Below are 16,969 nucleotides of genomic sequence, written 5' to 3' on the forward strand. Positions count from 1 at the left end.
GAGGCACTGGTAATGGCTCAAGTAATTGGGCTGGCTCCTTCTGTCCAAGTAGAGGACATACATTGAGTCCCCAGCTCCCAGCTCTGTCCCCAACCAATCCCAGCTGGTGGATGGGAGCTGTCTTTGTCCCTCTCTGTCTACCTGTCTCTGCCTTACAAATAAATAAAAAGGGTTTTTTTTTTTTAAACGTTCATGGGGAAATGGCATTAAAAGATAAGCTTATCTTGGTGCAAACAATTTTTGAAACCTAGGCATACTTTCTTCATAATATACATTGTTGGTGAACATGAAATACCCTGTTCTCTACATCATACACCCTAAGTTCATGAATTGAGTGACTCCAGAGGTGATAGGAGGGGGGAAGGAACACGGCAGAGAAATAGAGTTTCTATTATGAAATTAAATATTAATTTTCACAATTTATTTATTTTTTAAATATTTATTTTTTATTTGAAAGACAGAGTTACAGAGAGAAGTAGAGAGAGAGTCTTCCATCCGCTGGTTCACTCCCCAGATGGCCGCAACGGCCGGAGCTCAGCCGATCCAGAGCCAGAAGCCAGGAGCTTCTTTCGGGTCTCCCATGCAGGTGCAGGGGCCCAAGGACTTGGGCCATCTTCTACTGCTTTCACGGGCTATAGCACAGAGCTGGATTGGAAGTGGAGCAGCCAGGTCTCAAACCATTGCCCATATGGGATGCTGGCACCTCAGGCCAGGGCATTAACCCGCTGCGCCACAGTACCAGCCCCAATTTTCACAATTTAAAGAAAATACAACAAAAGGTTAACATTAATTTGATAGTAGAGCGTTATGCGGTAATTATTTTATAACTCTCCAGTTTTTCCATGTTTTAAAAGAAATGCCAATGAAAAAGAACGTATTGATCAGCGGGTAAGTACCGCGGTCACTTCACCACTCTCACTGACCCTGAAACTATTTCACCTGTTACTTTCTCTCTGCATTCACCCTGGACCTCAGTTTTCATGACCGCAATCTAAGAAAGGGAGCGGATGACTGTTTCACAGTCTTCGCATACTTCGGGGCTTTCCATTTCCCAGCCCCTCGCATCTGTCTTCCTTTCAACACTGATGACCCGAATCCAACAATCCAATTCTGAAACGTTACCACGAAACTTTGACCGGAGCATGCTCCGTAACCAAATTTGCTAAAATCCCAGGGAGATTATTTGAGGGTCTTATTCTGTTTATTTTCTTAGGACTCCTCCAAATTCCGTTTAACAGAAAAGCCCTAACTTCTCGCTGGTCATCTCTGCCATAGCAAAAGTATAAGAGCAAAGATGCGGTATTAGGGCAGATGCGCGGAGGGGCTACCGCGTTCTTCCTTGGGCTCTGACCCGGGCAAAGAGCAGCCAGCTTAGCAATGCGCTGCGGCGAGGCCCTCGTAACTTTGAACAGCTTGGACAGCGCACTGTGGATGGAACAAGTTGTACTGGCAGCTTCGGAAACCATCGCTCTCCCTGTTCTGGGGAAAGGGAAGTGGGGGCGGGGGCAACAAAGCCGGGAGAAGGAGAGGGAGGGCTGCCCAGGTCGGCATCCGGAGGGGAGTGCATCTGGCTGGGCAAACTCGGGTGGGCAGGAGCCCTGAGCTTCGACAGCTCAGTGATCCCCGGGCTGCAGCCTGTGCAGCCCAGGGAGGGGTCGGGGGGCTGCGGGAGGAATCGGTCCCGCCAGCTTTCTGGCCGCTGGCGTCCAGCGCGGGCGAGGGGGTGGCGGAGGCTGCCCAGGCAGAGCGGGGCGCGCAGCCCCAGAAACTTCCACCTGCCCTGGACCGCCACTCAGCCATGGGCTACCAGGGGCTGCAGCCCGTCATCCTGCCGCAGGTAAAACGCCACGGGGGCCGTCTCTGAGGCCCGTTCCTCTCAGGTTTTCTTCCCCTTAGCGAAGAGCTCAGCTGTTTTCACGTGGAGTCTGGGTTTAGCACCGCGGAAGGTTCTCCGGGAGGGAAGAAAGTTTTGCTTTGATTTTTTTTTTTTTTAATTGGCAGGCACTTTTCATTATAACTTCTTTAATTTCACTAAATCTCATCGTCGACTTCCCTAACAGATCCTGTGTCTGGGGCTCCATGCAGTATTTGAGCGAGTGTAATGTGGCCATTCTAGGACAGAGTTTGCTTCGAAAGTTCTGTTGCACGAAGAGCTGTTACTGCTGTTCTTTGCTATTTTCCTCCTCCTAATTTTATTACCCTTATTGAGAATACTTATTACTGCAAATAGCGTGTTGGTATCCGGTGTTGCATATTTGTCTGACATTTTCTAACTTTTGATTGAGTAATGTCTGTTCAATCTCCATTTCATCTATTAAACTAGGGAGATGTAGATGATAGAGAAACCCTGGTTTCCAATCAGGAGAACAAAGGCAAAACCTACCAGTCTGCTGCTGTTTTCAATGTTGTCAACTCCATTATAGGATCCGGTATAATAGGTGAGTGTTTTGTTTTTAATTTAAAGTGAATACTCCAAATTTAGAATAAATGTGCAGCTTGCATTCATTATGTTTAAGGAAAAAAATGGTAGTGAGAATGTTGGTAACTTTCTCCCTGAGCGGCTTTCATTTCCCCTCTAGTTGTAGCATACCTCTGCCTATTATGGTGAAGAGGGGGTTGTGCCTCACACAGCACAGCTGGGCATTCATCACATAGAGAAATTAAGCTGGAGCTGTACTTGGGAGATGCTGAGGTTTTTAGGCTGTGTGTCAATTGATAGTTACTTAATTTTGTATTTTTCTTTTTGCCAAATTATCCACCGTTACTTGAAATACATTAATAGGGCCTTATGGAAGTATCAGACCTCCAGATATTTGTAAATATTGCAGGTACAAAAGTTGAATGCAAAAATTTATCAGTCTTGTGAAAAATTAAGTGCATACAGCATTTCCTTCCCTATTCCTACAATGCTGAATTATCCACTACAAACTTACTGTGACACCGTAAATTTAAATATCATTGATTCAGTAACACTGATGTGATTGAAAATACATATTATTGCTTAAACAAAGGAGCTGAACATTCAGAAGGAAAAAGAAATGAACAGCTCGAATTTTTCCTATGTATTAGAAACAATGGAAAATTCTGAAAAAAAAAAAGAATTAAAAGTGCATTGCATGACAGTAATAAAACCAAGTATGTTTCAGTTTTTGTTTTGTTTTGTTTTGTTTTTTTTACTATTTGAGAACATTCACTTTTTAAAAAGGCAGGGACAAAGCAAAATCCTGCAAACTACAAGACTCATTGAGAAATAACATTTTATTACAAAGTCTTGACATTTTAGTCTCAGTCATCACCCACTGGAAAATGGACCGCTGAGTTCCCTTTCACCAGCTGATGTGCTGCTGGATTTTGAGTTTTTCCATATGTAGACCTTAGTTTTCAATGATGAATAAGATGATGGGTCTTGAGGTGAAGTAGAAGCGAGGGGGAGGGGGAGGTGCGGGGCCTTGTTGCAGTAGGCTGATCCTCTGCCTGCGGGGCTGGCATCCCATATGGGTGCTGGTTCTAGTCCCAGCTGCTCCTCTTCTGATCCAGTTCTCCGCTATGGCCTGGGAAAGCAGTAGAAGATGGTCCCCTGCACCCGCATAGGAGACCAAAAGAAGCTCCTGGCTTCAGATCAGCTCAGTTCTGGCCATTGCGGTCATTTCGGGGGTGAACTGATGGAAGGAAGACCTTTCTTTCTGTCTCTCCCTCTCAGTGTCTGTAACTCTACCTATCAAATAAATAAATAAAATCTTAAAAAAAAAAAAAAAAAAGTTGGGGCTGGTGCCATGCCTCATTTGGTTAATCCTCCGCCTGCGACGCCAGTATCCCATATGGGCGCTGGATTCTAGTCCCAGTTGCTCCTCTTCCAGTCCAGCTCTCTGCTGTGGCCCAGGAGGGCAGTGGAGGATGGCCAAGTACTTGGGCCCTGCACCCACATGAGAGATCAGGAAGAGGCACCTGGCTTCTGGTTTCAGATCAGCGCAGCGCCGACCGTAGCGGCCATTTAGTGGGTGAACCAACAAATGGAAGACCTTTCTCTCTGTCTCTGTCTATAACTCTACCTGTCAAAAAAAAAAAAAAAGGCAGCAAGTGGAGGCAAAGACTTGTTGTGCCGTCAGACTATGCTCAGCTCCACCTGGCAGTGTTCTAGAGCCAATTCCCAGGACCCTTCTCTGCTCCTGAATTTCTCCTCTGCTTTTCTGTCAGCACATAAGGAAGAGCGGGGACACATCTGCTCTCTATACGTTCTAGAGCACATGGCACCTTCACCCAGAAGGAAACATTTCTGTGAACTGGCGTCTACTTTTCATTTGCTGCTTTCTAATTCTCGTTCCATCACACCCTCAACTTGCTCTCCTGACGTGTCACTGCATGAATAACTTTATATGCTGAAATACATATCAATATGCTAAGCTTTTAACATTGTGCTATGTGTTGCTTGTAACTCTGCCATGTAAATATGTAATTTACATAACCTGTTACATACATAACTTGGGAAGAAATTACTGTATTTTGATTTGTTACTAATGTGAGGAATGGGGAATTTTATGTTTTTTTTTTTTTTTTCCAGGACTGCCTTATTCAATGAAGCAAGCTGGGTTTCCTTTGGGAATACTGCTTTTATTCTGGGTTTCATATGTTACAGGTAAAATACTATATGATTACTTATTTCTGTGATTTCAATTGTATCATGACTACTTACATACACACACTCCGCAATAGAATTTCCAAGTTAATTAAAAAGTGCATCAAAGAAACCTAAAGAATTTAAGCATTTATGTCGAGGAGATTTACTTGTTTTACTAATCCTTTAAACAGATTAGAAAAGTTGAAGAGCATCATGTTACCAAAACTAAATCCTTTTCATGCGCCTTTATGCTTTATGCAGAAAGTGGTAGATGGGAGAGTCACAGCAAGGGTTGATTAAGGCTAAATGAAGATTGTGCTGTGATAGTACAGGTGGCAGGGCTTCATGAGCAGGTGCATGTGAATGAGCAAACTTTTTCAGCCGTGTTTGTGCAGGTGGAGCTGAAATCCTGCTGCTCAACCAGCAGGTTTCACCCCTCCCCACCTGGCCCCCTGCCTGCCCACACTCCCAGCCTACCATTGTCTTTCTATGCAGCCATAAGGTGCTTGTATTTCATGGCTTCTCTTCTGCTCCCCACTTTTCATGGCACATGTTCACTTATGCCCATGTTTTGCCACTCCTTTATCTAAATGCGGCTTTTTAATCTCAGTGATTTCTTTTCCTGCCGTCCTCATCCTTGCGCTGTTATCCTATCAGCTCACCTTATGCCTAATGCAGCATCTTTCTTCTAACTTGGGATCACCAAAGAACAGGCAGTGATCATAAGTAGACACCACCTACAGTGTTGCTGCTGTGGTGACCACTGTCTGTGATCACATAGATGCCTGTACAGCCCAGCACAAAACACAACAGCTGTCCCTCCTCAGGAGGGATCAGTGGGTTAGGATGCTCCCTCCCCTGGTTCAAGGACTTGGACCATATTCCACTGCTTTTCCAAGCCATAGCAGAGAGCTGGATCGAAAGAGGAGCAGCTGGGACTGGAACTGGCACCCATATGGGATACCAGCACTGCAGTTGGCGGCTGTACTCTGCCACAGTGCTGGCCCCTTCTTTTGCACTTTAAAAAAATTTATTTATTTATTTATTTATATGAAAGGCAGAGTGACAGAGAAAGAGAAAATGAGTCCTCCCATCAGCTGGTTCACTCTCCAAATAGCCCCGAATAGCTCCAGGCTGAAGCCAGGAGCTAGGAACTCCATGTTGGTCCCCCATATTGGTGGCAAGGATACAAACATTTGGACCATCATCTGCTGCCTTCCCCAGTGCATTGGTAAGGAGGTGGATCAGAGTAATCGAGACCTGAATTGACACTCTGATATGGGATGTGGGTGTCTCAAGCAGTGGCTTAACCAGCTGTACTGCAATGCTGGCCCCTCTTTTATCTTTGTAAGGCCTCTTATGAGATATGTTCATTTCAACAGATAGTTTTGTTTTAAAAGTGCTGTTTTCATGTTTGTGAAATGTTTAAGAATGAGAAAGATTTATAAATATTTGCAACAAATAATTTTTAAATTTGCTTTATGATTTTTGTATTAATGATTAAAATAATTTTTATTGTCCAAGTATATATGAGGATTTAAAAGAAAACTCCCCTGTTAAAGAACATCATTTGATTCACAGATTATTTAATCATTTACATACAGTATATTTAAGGGAAGATAAAAAGATTGTAGTGATTGATATTTGAGACCCATATTTCTTAACCAGATGAAAACATTCATAATTAGTATTGACTAAATTAGTATCAAATTATTAAGTGCAATACATTTGGAATTATTACAAAATACGAATAAACAGTTCCCAACACCCGTGGAACTGGTTGCCTCCTCTCGCTCACACCTCTGTGGTCCTCTTCCTTAGTCAAGAAGTTACAACTTAGCTGTCCTGCCACCAGCATCTGTGTATTTTCTTATCAGTCTGTCATGCTTCTGTAAGAGTTGTTATCCTGTGACTCCTCCAATCAAAAGAGCCCAACACTCTATAATGAGGGCAACAACTACAACAAAATCATTGCATCCAAATTCCTTCATAGTTTGGCCATCTTCTGCATTTTAGTCTCATTCCCAGTTGCTCACATCTTTCACACCCCATCACCAATCCTTTCATGAAGACCGAGTTTGGCCACTCTGAACTGTTTCATTCCCCACAAAGAGACTGAGTTTCCAATGGCAGTTCTTCTGCCTCACGTTCCTTTTGCCTGTCTCATGAAATCCTGTTCATCCTCGCCTGCAACATTCAACTCTCCAACTCTTCTGAGAGTTTTAAGCAAAGAAAATAGAATGCAGCATCTTTTTTTCCTTGGAGATTATTTCTAAAAGTCTATTAGATCATTTAAGATGACATCTAGCAATGTGATGTTGACATGGATTCATTCAACAAATACATAGCAAGAGTCTTCAGAGAGCTCATGGAAATGCATATTTTAAAAAAAATAATTCATGTATTTCAAAAGTTTTTGCACAAACATAAACATCTTTAAATCTCATTTTCTTGAATATTTTGAGGTCCCCTCAATTTGTGCCAAACATTGGCCTACTGGACCAAAGAATGTTATCTGTGCCTTTCTGAAACTCATAATGTAATGTGTCAGGCAGATAAAAAGCATGTAATTGTAATACCTCATGGAAAGTACCATATAAGAATTTGTGCATGATTATGGTCACACAGCAATGAACCCAGCCTCAAAAGAAAAGGAACATTCTGGGGGAAGAGGAGATGTCCCTACTGAGTGTTTATCAGACGGAAAAAAAAATGTGAGTTAGCAGAGAAAATGCAACAGTACTCTAAGCAGATGGAAATTTAGAAATGCAAAAGGAAAATGTGCAAGGGATTGAGGCCAACTCCAGTATTGGGTTGATAATCATCAGTAGAAAGAGGGAAATTAGACAAGGCTGCTGAAGCAAACAGGAAAGCTCTCATGTAATGGCAACCATGACCATTTCCTCAGGTTGGCTAGGCACTGAGCATAGTGTAGCCATAGCACTATGTCCTACTGACCCATGAGGTAGGTATTCGGGTTCTACTTTTATTTAGAGGAAATTAACAACTCAGTAGGTTAAAATGACTTACCCAAGGTCTGCAGTTGCTTGCAACAAGAGCAGAATTTTGATCTAGTGCATGGATTCTGGGGAGCTCTTCTGGGAACCTGATACTTCTGTTACTAACTCTGTGGAGATCAGCAATTTATTTTGTCATTTGTGCCTCACTTTTCTTATCTATTAAATGGGGGTGATAATAGCACCCATCTAGGGTTGTTGTCAAGAGTTAATTTGTGTAGTGCATTTGGAAGTGCATTTAGAACATTCTGAAAACATTTGTGGGTGTTTCATAGTTATTATTATCTGACTCCAAATACACTTTTTCCACAACCATAGTAAAAAATAAGTTAAATCACAAGTTCTGGTCTCTTTGGCCTCTATAGCATGCCAGGCATTGTGGTAAACATAATAATTAAATTTAGCTCTTTAAATCTCCCTTTTTTCTGAATAGTAATTAAATCAAACGTGAAAATCCTTTGCATTAAAAGTATTCTGACATCTGCTTAATTGTTTTGCTTGCCACAGACTTTTCCCTCGTTCTGTTGATAAAAGGGGGCACCCTCTCTGGAACAGACAGCTACCAGTCTTTGGTTAACAAGACCTTTGGCTTTCCAGGATATCTCCTCCTCTCTGCCCTGCAGTTTATGTATCCTTTCATTGGTAAGTTCTTAAAGATGCATCCAGCATTTATACTCATAAACCTAGTCATTTGTGAATGAAATAGTTGTAATAGTCATTGGTCTTGAAAGGCTATCAGCAGTTGAAACATTTTTCAAGCCAAATGTTTGCTTCTTTAAAAAATTTTTCTTCCTATTTTTCTTTTCCTTTGATTTTATTTTCTAAGTATTTTTTGAAATAAAAATGAAAGTGATTTTCATTGGGTTAGTGTCGCTCCCCCTCTTCACGGAGGAACGACACTAAACCCTGCCTAAGCTTCATATCCGAGTCACGGCACCATTATGTCGCTCCCCCTCTTCGCGGAGGAACGACACAGGACCCTGCACTGTTCTTTCGTCTGCTCGGCCCTCCCTGGGTTTGCTGCTGCTTCTTCCCGGGTTGGCTACCGACCCTTCCACCTCCGTGGAAGGGCGGTTCCCCCTGCCACTTTCCCCACTTCCGCGGGGGAGCGGCACACCGCCGGCCGGCTCTCTCGGGGGCTGCACAGGTGTTCCTTCAGATAGATGTTCCTGGTGCATGTTGTCTCTCTCCTCCTTTATAGTCCTCTTCCGCCAATCCCAACTCTGCTACCCACACGCCGAGTACGCTGCTCTCCTCCAATCAGGAGCAGGATCAGCTCCTGCAGGTCATCACTCAAGTTGGCGAGAGGCAGCTGCGTAGAAGTTGTTACTCCCTTCTCAGCGCCATATTGTGGGAGAGCAGATGCATAGAATAAGTCTTAATTCCAGTAACTTAGTCTAGTCCGAGTTGCTCCCCACAGGTTAGTTTTGGTGTTTCTTTATTTGGTTAAAAAAAAAAAAAGAAAGAAAACAGAATGAGCTGGGATTAAAAGTAAATGAAAGGGGGGCCAATGCTGTGCTGTAGAAGGTTAAGCCTCCACCTGCAGTGCCAGCATCCCCTACTTCTGATCCAGCTCCTTGCTAATGATCCTGGAAAAGCAGCAGCAGATGGCCCAAGTTCTTGGGCCTTGCACCCACATGGGAGACCTGGATGAAGCTCCTGGCTCCTGGCTTCAGCCTGACCCACCTGGCCTTTGTGGCCATTTCAGGAGTGAACCAACAGATGGAAGATCTCCCTCTCTCTTTCTCTCTCTCTGTGTAATTTTTTCAAATAAATAAATAATGTTTTTTTAAAAAGCACTACATGTGTTCCTGAAAAAGTGACTGGAAGCTGAACTTTACCAACAAAATCAATTATGTTTTAAATGCTTACCCAAACTCACTATTCAAAATTTTTTGGAATAAAATCATTTGTAGTGTTGAAATATTATAATATAAATTGAATACTATATCATAATCTAATCTATTGCCTAGTTATTTTAAGGCTATTCATATTGGTAATCATAATGTATATTTGAAATAGTATGATTATGTTAATATTTGGGAAATAATAACATTGCTTTGAGAATATTCAGGATGAAATGTAATGGTTTGATGTAACTATTATTTTAATTATGTTTTTAGCAATGATAAGCTACAACATAATAGCTGGAGATACTTTGGGCAAAGTTTTTCAAAGAATCCCAGGAGGTAAGTCAAATAGAAATTTTGAGTAATTAAATATATATATATATATATATGTTTTAAAGATTTATTTATTTATTTGAAAGTCAGAATTACACAGAGAGAGAAGGAGAGGCAGAGAGAGAGAAAGAGAGAGGTCTACCATCCGATGGTTCAATCCCCAATTGGCCACAATGGCTGGAGGTAGATCGATCCAAAGCCAGGAGAGTGGAGCTTCTTCGGGTCTCCCATGCCAGTGCAGGGACCCAGCACTAGGGCCATTTTCCACTGCTTTCCCAGGCCATAGCACAGAACTGGATGGGAAGTGGAGCAACTGAACTTGAACCGGAGCCCATATGGGATGCTAGCACTGCAGATGGTGGCTTTACCCACTACACAGCACTGGTCCCTAAATATATTTATTTTATACAATTATAGTTTTTAAAACTGCTTATTTAATTATTTGAAAGATAGAGTGACAGAGAGAGAGAGAGAATCAGAGAAAGAGAAAGAGAGAGAGCCCTTCCATCCACTTGTTGCAAATGGGTGCAATGACTGAGGCTAAACCACATGAGCAGCAGGGGCCCAGGCACTTGGGCCATCTTCCTCTGCCTTCCCAGGCACATTAGCAGGAAGCTGGATCATTTGAGCCAGCACTCTAATATGGGATGCTGGTGTCCCAGACTGCAGGTTAACCTGCTGCACCACAACACTAGCCCTTGGTTATCTATAACAAATGTGGTTCATAATAATTTACAAATAAAGAATATTTTAAAGTAGAAGAATTGGGTTGCTTCACATCTCTTGCAATACCTCAATACAAAGTAATTATCTACTTTTATATATGAATTAACTATAGCTCAGCTGTTGAAAAAAAAATGTTAATACTCTTCAAACACATAGCAATTTTGTTTCAAATTCCCTATGGTTCATATCACTAGCTCTCTGTAGTCACATTTTTTTTTCATGTACTATTTATACTACATCATTTCTTACATAAGCAAACTACTTTCTGTGTTACTTTATTGTGGTATCATTTAACACGGTAAAAGTTATCTTTTCAAATATGTATCCTATGAGTTTTAAAAATGCATGTAGTAGTATAACCACAGCCACAATCAAAATACAGAACAATCCCATTATTCCCTCAAATTTTCCCCATTTCCCTTTGTAGTCAAACCCTCCCTCACCTACAGCCTGTGGGAACCACTAATCTGATTTCTTCCCTTATAGTCGTGCTATTTCCAGAATGCTGTGTAAGTGGCATCATATAGTGTGTAGCTTTTTGAATCTGGCTTCTTTCACTTAGCAGATGTATTTGAGACTCATTGGTGTCTGTGGGTGTATTCAGAGTTTGCTCTTTTTTTATTGCTGAGAAGTTTCACATCTTGTGGATGTACAACAGTGTATCTGTATTCCAGTTGAGGGACAAAAGCTGCTATAAACATTCTCAAGTTGCTGTTTTCAGATGCACTGCAACCTCACTCCTGTTCAGCTTTCCCGGTATCGTAGCTATTAGAAGACTTCAGCCGGCGCCGTGGCTCAATAGGCTAATCCTCCACCTTGCGGCGCCGGCACACCGGGTTCTAGTCCCGGTCGGGGCGCCGGATTCTGTCCCGGTTGCCCCTCTTCCAGGCCAGCTCTCTGCTATGGCCAGGGAGTACAGTGGAGGATGGCTCAGGTGCTTGGGCCCTGCACCCCATGGGAGACCAGGAAAAACACCTGGATCCTGGCTCCTGCCATCGGATCAGCGCGGTGCGCCGGCTGCAGCAGCGGCCATTGGAGGGTGAACCAACGGCAAAGGAAGACCTTTCTCTCTGTCTCTCTCTCTCACTGTCCACTCTGCCTGTCAAAAAAAAAAAAAAAAAAAAAAAAAAAAAAAGAAGACTTCAGAGATTGTGCATCATTTTGCTTTTTTAAAAAAGATTTTGAAACTCTTTTAAAGGCATAATGACAGAGGGAAATGGAGAGAGAGAATTTTTCATCAACTTGTTCACTCTCCCAAATGCCATTGGTGATAGCCAATGTAAGGGCAGGCCACGCCAGGAGCCAGGAACTCCATACAAGTTTCCCATGTGGGTAACAGGAACCCAAACACTTGGACCATCTCCCACTGTCACCCACTGTCTCTGTCAGTAGGATCCCCTTTGCACTCGTGGGAACATCGTGCAGAGCATCCAGGACTCAAACCAGGCAATCTGTTATGTCCCATGTGGCAGCTTAAATCACGGCATCATAACACTGCCCCTCCATTTTGCTTTGAAGAGCTTCTTGTCCAAGTAGATAATCTCCATCTCCTTGTGACCTAACTCTGTAGTTGCCGTCACAGTTGAGAATGTTGATGCAACAATACCTTTCCTCTCAGTGTTTGAAACTCTCATTTCAGAGACATTCCAAACAAAACAAAATGAGACTGAGGGCTAGAAATTGCATCTGTACTTTTCACAGTGGAACCTGAAATCAAGGCGACTTTGTTATCAAACCATAGATTCACACCCTTTCAATTTTTCCTGCCTCTAAATAAACATCTTTAGTTCTGATTTCCCATGAACTTTCTGAAGTAGGTTTCTATTTTGTCACTTATTTATTGTTTGTATTTACTCATTATGATAGCCAAGAATCTGTAATGTACACCATTTGGGGCAGCCTCTCTGTCACTTCTGCCCTATCAAAAAAAGTTGATTCTGCCTACTTTCCTACAAGGAAAATACTTCCTTCTTGACAAGAGGGTAGAAATATATGAAGTATTTTTATCTAAATTGACTTTGGAAATTTGTTAAAGTGTTGTTGTTCAAGTCTCTTCAAACACAGAAGTTAAAAAAATCTCAGAAAATGCTCTGTCCTTGTGTAGCTTACTTCTGCATAAAAGGATTTGCCATTTCAGGGGTGCAGGGGATGGACAGGGAGTGATAAGTTTTTTTACCTTTGATAAAGATCTCTGCCATGTCTGGATTCAGATTGTATTTTAAGGGAACAGAGGAAGGCAGAAGTAGAGCAACCGATTAGGAGGCTGTGTGTTTGGAAAACATACTGTGTTTCCTCTGCTCCCACTCCATCATCCACACAGGGATCTGTCTTCCCCAGCAAGCAAGCATGAGATCTGCAGGGTACACCAACTGGGTGTCCTCTAGTCTAATTCAATTCTGACATCATCTGCCTGTAGAAAGCCGCAGGTAACACAGGTCAAGGGATTGAGCCCCAAACCTTCCCCCTCCACTTTCACTTCAGATGCCTGTCAAAAGCCCCAAATCACGTCATCTGTGCTTTGGACGCCACCTATAAATCATGGTTCCCAAACATCCCTGCCTGAGTTACATTCATTTCCTTGAGCAGCTCACAGAACTCAGGGAAACTCTTGTTACTCATGTGAGTTTATCGCAAGAGGCATTACGAAGCATAGTGAAGAGAGGAGGGGCACAGGGCTTCCATGTCGTGTCTGGGCACGTCACCCTCCAGGAAAATCGTACTCAGCTAGTCAGAAGCTCTCTGAACTCTATCCTTTTGGATATTTTTAAAATTTTAATTTTTAGCTGATACATAAAAATGTATATATCAATAAGGTGCTATGCGATGCTTAGATATGTGTGTATGTTGTATAAACTTCAGTCAGGGTGAACATGTCTATCTCCAAAAGCATTTATCATTTCTTTATGAAGAAAGCATTCAAAATCTATTCTGCAGGCCAGCGCCTGGCTCACTGGGCTAATCCTCCACCTGCAGTGCCGGCACTCCATGTTCTAGTCCCGGTTGGGGCGCCAGTTTTGTCCCAGTTGCTCCTCTTCCAGTCCAGCTCTCTGCTGTGGCCCAAGTGCTTGGGCCCTGCACCCGCATGGGAGACCAGGAGGAAGCACCTGGCTCCTGGCTTCAGATCGGCGCGGCACGCTGGCCGTAGCGGCCGTTTGGGGGGTGAACCAACGGAGGGAAGACCTTTCTCTCTGTCTCTCTCTCTCACTAACTCGGCCTGTCAAAAAAAAATCTATTCTACAATCAATTTTTAAGAAAAGTATGCAATATATTAGCATTATGTGTCTACCCTACTGTGCAATAAAATACCAGAACTTTTTTTCTCCTGCCTAACTGTAACTTAACATTCATTGGTCAACCATTTCCCTAATCCTCCCTCTCACTTTTTTTTTTTTTTTTTATGGAGACTTCATTGCATAGGTATAATTGATAATAGAGTGAGCGGGCAAGCCCATCATGGCCTGTCTATTCAGTTTCTTCATAGCCTCTCCGTGCGGCTTTCCTTTCTCCAGGGAATGAGGCAGGCCCGCTCTGTAATGAGAAAGGTCAGATAAGGTAGGTCAGAGAATTTTGTTATGGTCACTTAGAGGAAGGGGAAGATTAGAGCAGCTATGAGCCAGCTTGGGAAGGCAGTTACAAGGTAGAAACTGTGGTTGAAAACTAAGATATACTTATCGTAATATCACATGGACCATTACAACAGTGTGACTGTAAAATATCACAATAGCATTCGAAGTAGAAGTGCACCCATAAGTTACTTTTTTGTTACATTTTTGTGATTTATTTATATTTTTTCATGGTTTTATGTAGTTTAAGTCAAAATCATTGTCATCTAGGTAATATTTATATTATTCAAATAAATGCTTGAATATGTAGTTGTGTCACTATATACTACTTATACCTATAAGCACTTAATGACATTTACTTTGTTTTAGTTGATCCTCAAAGCTGGTTTACTGGTCGCCACTTCATTATTACACTTTCCACAGTTATGTTTATTCTGCCTTTGTCCTTGTACCGAGATATAGCAAAACTTGGAAAGGTAAGTTTACACTTTTAAATAGGGATAGAAATGCATGTTACTATGTGTATTAATTTTGTTGATCTTCCACATATTTGGCAAAGTTCTTAACAAGAGCATTCTTCTTTAGTTTACTTATCATTATGCCAGAGTAAACTGATTAAATCATTAGCTTGTTTGGGGGAGCTGATAGTTAAATAGTTAATAAATGTAAACTAAACATGTTCTTTTTTTTCAATTTATTTATTTGAAAGTCAGAGTTACACAGAGAGAAGAGAGGCAGGGAGAGACAGAGAGAGAGGTCCTCCATCTGATGGTTCACTCCCCAACTGGCCTCAGTGACTGGAGCTGTGCCGATCCGGAGCCAGGAACGAGGAGCTTCTTCCAAGTCTCCCACGCAGGTGCAGGGGCCCAGGGACTTGGGCCATCTTCCACTGCTTTCCCAGGCCATAGAGCAGAGCTGAATCAGAAGTGGAGCAGCCAGGTCTCGAACCCGTGGCCATATGGGATGCCTGCACTTCAGGCCAGGGTGTCAACCCACTGCACCACAGCACCGGCCCCAACAAGTCCTTCCTTTTTTTTTTACTTTTTAAGGTGGATACCCTTACTGATGTCAAACAGCACAACTTAAATTTAAAATATATAAATATTTAAACTGAAAGCAAATCTAAGTTATTGGGAAAACATTATTTTTGCAGATAGTTTAAACAATTTAAAATTAGCTAAGGATGAATCACTTCAAAGCTTAAATATTTTTTATTTGTCAGTTGGAATGGCTACTGGATCAGTTTTTACCTCAATCATGTTAAAGGTCAGGGTATTGCCATAAATTGTTTAGAGTTTGTTCAGTACCTGATTCTTACTACTAAAGGTAAATAATGAATTCTTCATAATGAAAGGAACCAAAGGGCCGGCACCTTGGCTCACTAGGCTAATCCTCCGCCTTGCGGCGCCGGCACACCGGGTTCTAGTCTCGGTCGGGGCGCCGGATTCTGTCCCGGTTGCCCCTCTTCCAGGCCAGACCTCTGCTGTGGCCAGGGAGTGCAGTGGAGGATGGCCCAGGTGCTTGGGCCCTGCACCCCATGGGAGACCAGGAGAAGCACCTGGTTCCTGCCATCGGATCAGCGTGGTGCGCCGGCCGCGGCAGCCATTGGAGGGTGAACCAACGGCAAAGGAAGACCTTTCTCTCTGTCTCTCTCTCACTGTCCACTCTGCCTGTCAAAAAAAAAAAAAAAGAAGAAGAAGAAATGAACCAAAGAATTATTCAACTCATAAATTCACTTGCATAAAATAACCTTTATATGCCTGTATTTTATTCCCTTTCTCTCAAGGGATACTTGTTTTTTACCCAAATCATTATTGGTGCTGTGTCTACAGGATGCCAAGCATTCTGATGAAAAAATTCTAAAGTTTCTTATCTTCTACTTCAATATTCTATTTTGAAAGTTGCAACAAGATGAATTTTTCTTTTCTCTGTGATGTTTGCTGTGTTTATCCAGTTCTGAAGTCCCTTCTTCCAGGTAGAACTCCCAACAGAGACAATATTCTACAGCCTTCCATCCCTAACAGTCATCCCGAGATGACCAAGAGGAGTATATTAAAAGGAACATTTTGTGAATTATCTGAATGACTGAACTGTTTTTAATTTGCATATTCAATGTCGACATGTATGTCACTTGTAAGTTCTGAGAACAGAAATGAGGTATTTATGAAGCAAAATCCACTAATCTTAATATATATTTTTCCAAAGAAGCCCTTGAAAATGTCATACTCAGATGCCTAAAGAAGTCTCCCAACAAGCCAGCAGAATAATCGGGAACCTTGACCTGAAGTCAAGCTGCTTAGGTTTGGGTTCCGTCTCTGTTGCTCTGGAGCTGTGTGGCCTTAGGCATGCTATTTAATGTTTCTGTTCCTTAGAAATTCTATGAAATCATAGTAAAAACTTCTTTTTGGTTAAAAATTAACAACCTAGAAAACAGTGCTGATGATAATCACATGCTTTAATACTATAATTTTATATTGTTTTTTGTCTTATCAGAGGAAAAAATCTAAAATGTGCTTATCCATTAGAAAATTAAGCATACAAACAGTGACTAATATGATCAGTGCACAGAGCACATATTCTTGGCTTATATTTTAACCAGTTGATAGTGACAGAAGAAAAAGGAAAAGCAAAACAAACCTACACAGTCCAAAGGACAAAACCAAGTAGAAAAATAAATCAGACTAATGGAGCTAGAGAGCAAGAGGAAAAGCAGAGGCACACACCCCCCAGAAGTGTGTGGGGGGACAGAAATGTGTTGTGCTGCAAGGGAGAGGGTAAGCTAAAGACGCGAGCAGCAGCAGCGGTTGTAGACAGCAAAAATAATGCAGGTTAACACTAAAACAGGGCCTGAAGGAAAAAGAAAAC

General features: G+C 42.2%; 1 protein-coding gene across 7 annotated transcripts in view; it reads left to right on the forward strand.

Moving 5' to 3' along the window:
- Nucleotides 1–1,118: 1,118 nt before the first annotated feature.
- The window catches only part of SLC38A11 (solute carrier family 38 member 11), a 58,035-nt gene continuing 42,184 nt past the window's right edge, over nt 1,119–16,969 (forward strand). For 2 of the 7 annotated variants that reach the window (XR_517064.5, XM_008258684.5), the window contains exons 1-6: nt 1,119–1,837; nt 2,324–2,438; nt 4,559–4,633; nt 8,140–8,274; nt 9,756–9,821; nt 14,474–14,580. Coding sequence is in view for 6 of the 7 variants with exons in the window: in XM_008258684.5 (XP_008256906.3) it covers nt 1,799–1,837; nt 2,324–2,438; nt 4,559–4,633; nt 8,140–8,274; nt 9,756–9,821; nt 14,474–14,580 (537 nt within the window). In the remaining variant the exon portion in view is untranslated. Of the gene's footprint in view, nt 1,838–2,323; nt 2,439–3,831; nt 3,995–4,558; nt 4,634–8,139; nt 8,275–9,755; nt 9,822–14,473; nt 14,581–14,677; nt 16,879–16,969 lie in introns of those variants that run through there. The other 5 variants (XM_008258681.5, XM_089329101.1, XM_008258682.5 and 2 more) reach the window with 5 other exon arrangements.

The sequence above is a fragment of the Oryctolagus cuniculus genome, chromosome 3 (assembly GCF_051225735.1).
Source record: "Oryctolagus cuniculus isolate XC-2025 breed Fujian yellow rabbit chromosome 3, ASM5122573v1, whole genome shotgun sequence".
In the NCBI taxonomy this organism is placed as follows: Eukaryota; Metazoa; Chordata; class Mammalia; order Lagomorpha; family Leporidae; genus Oryctolagus; species Oryctolagus cuniculus.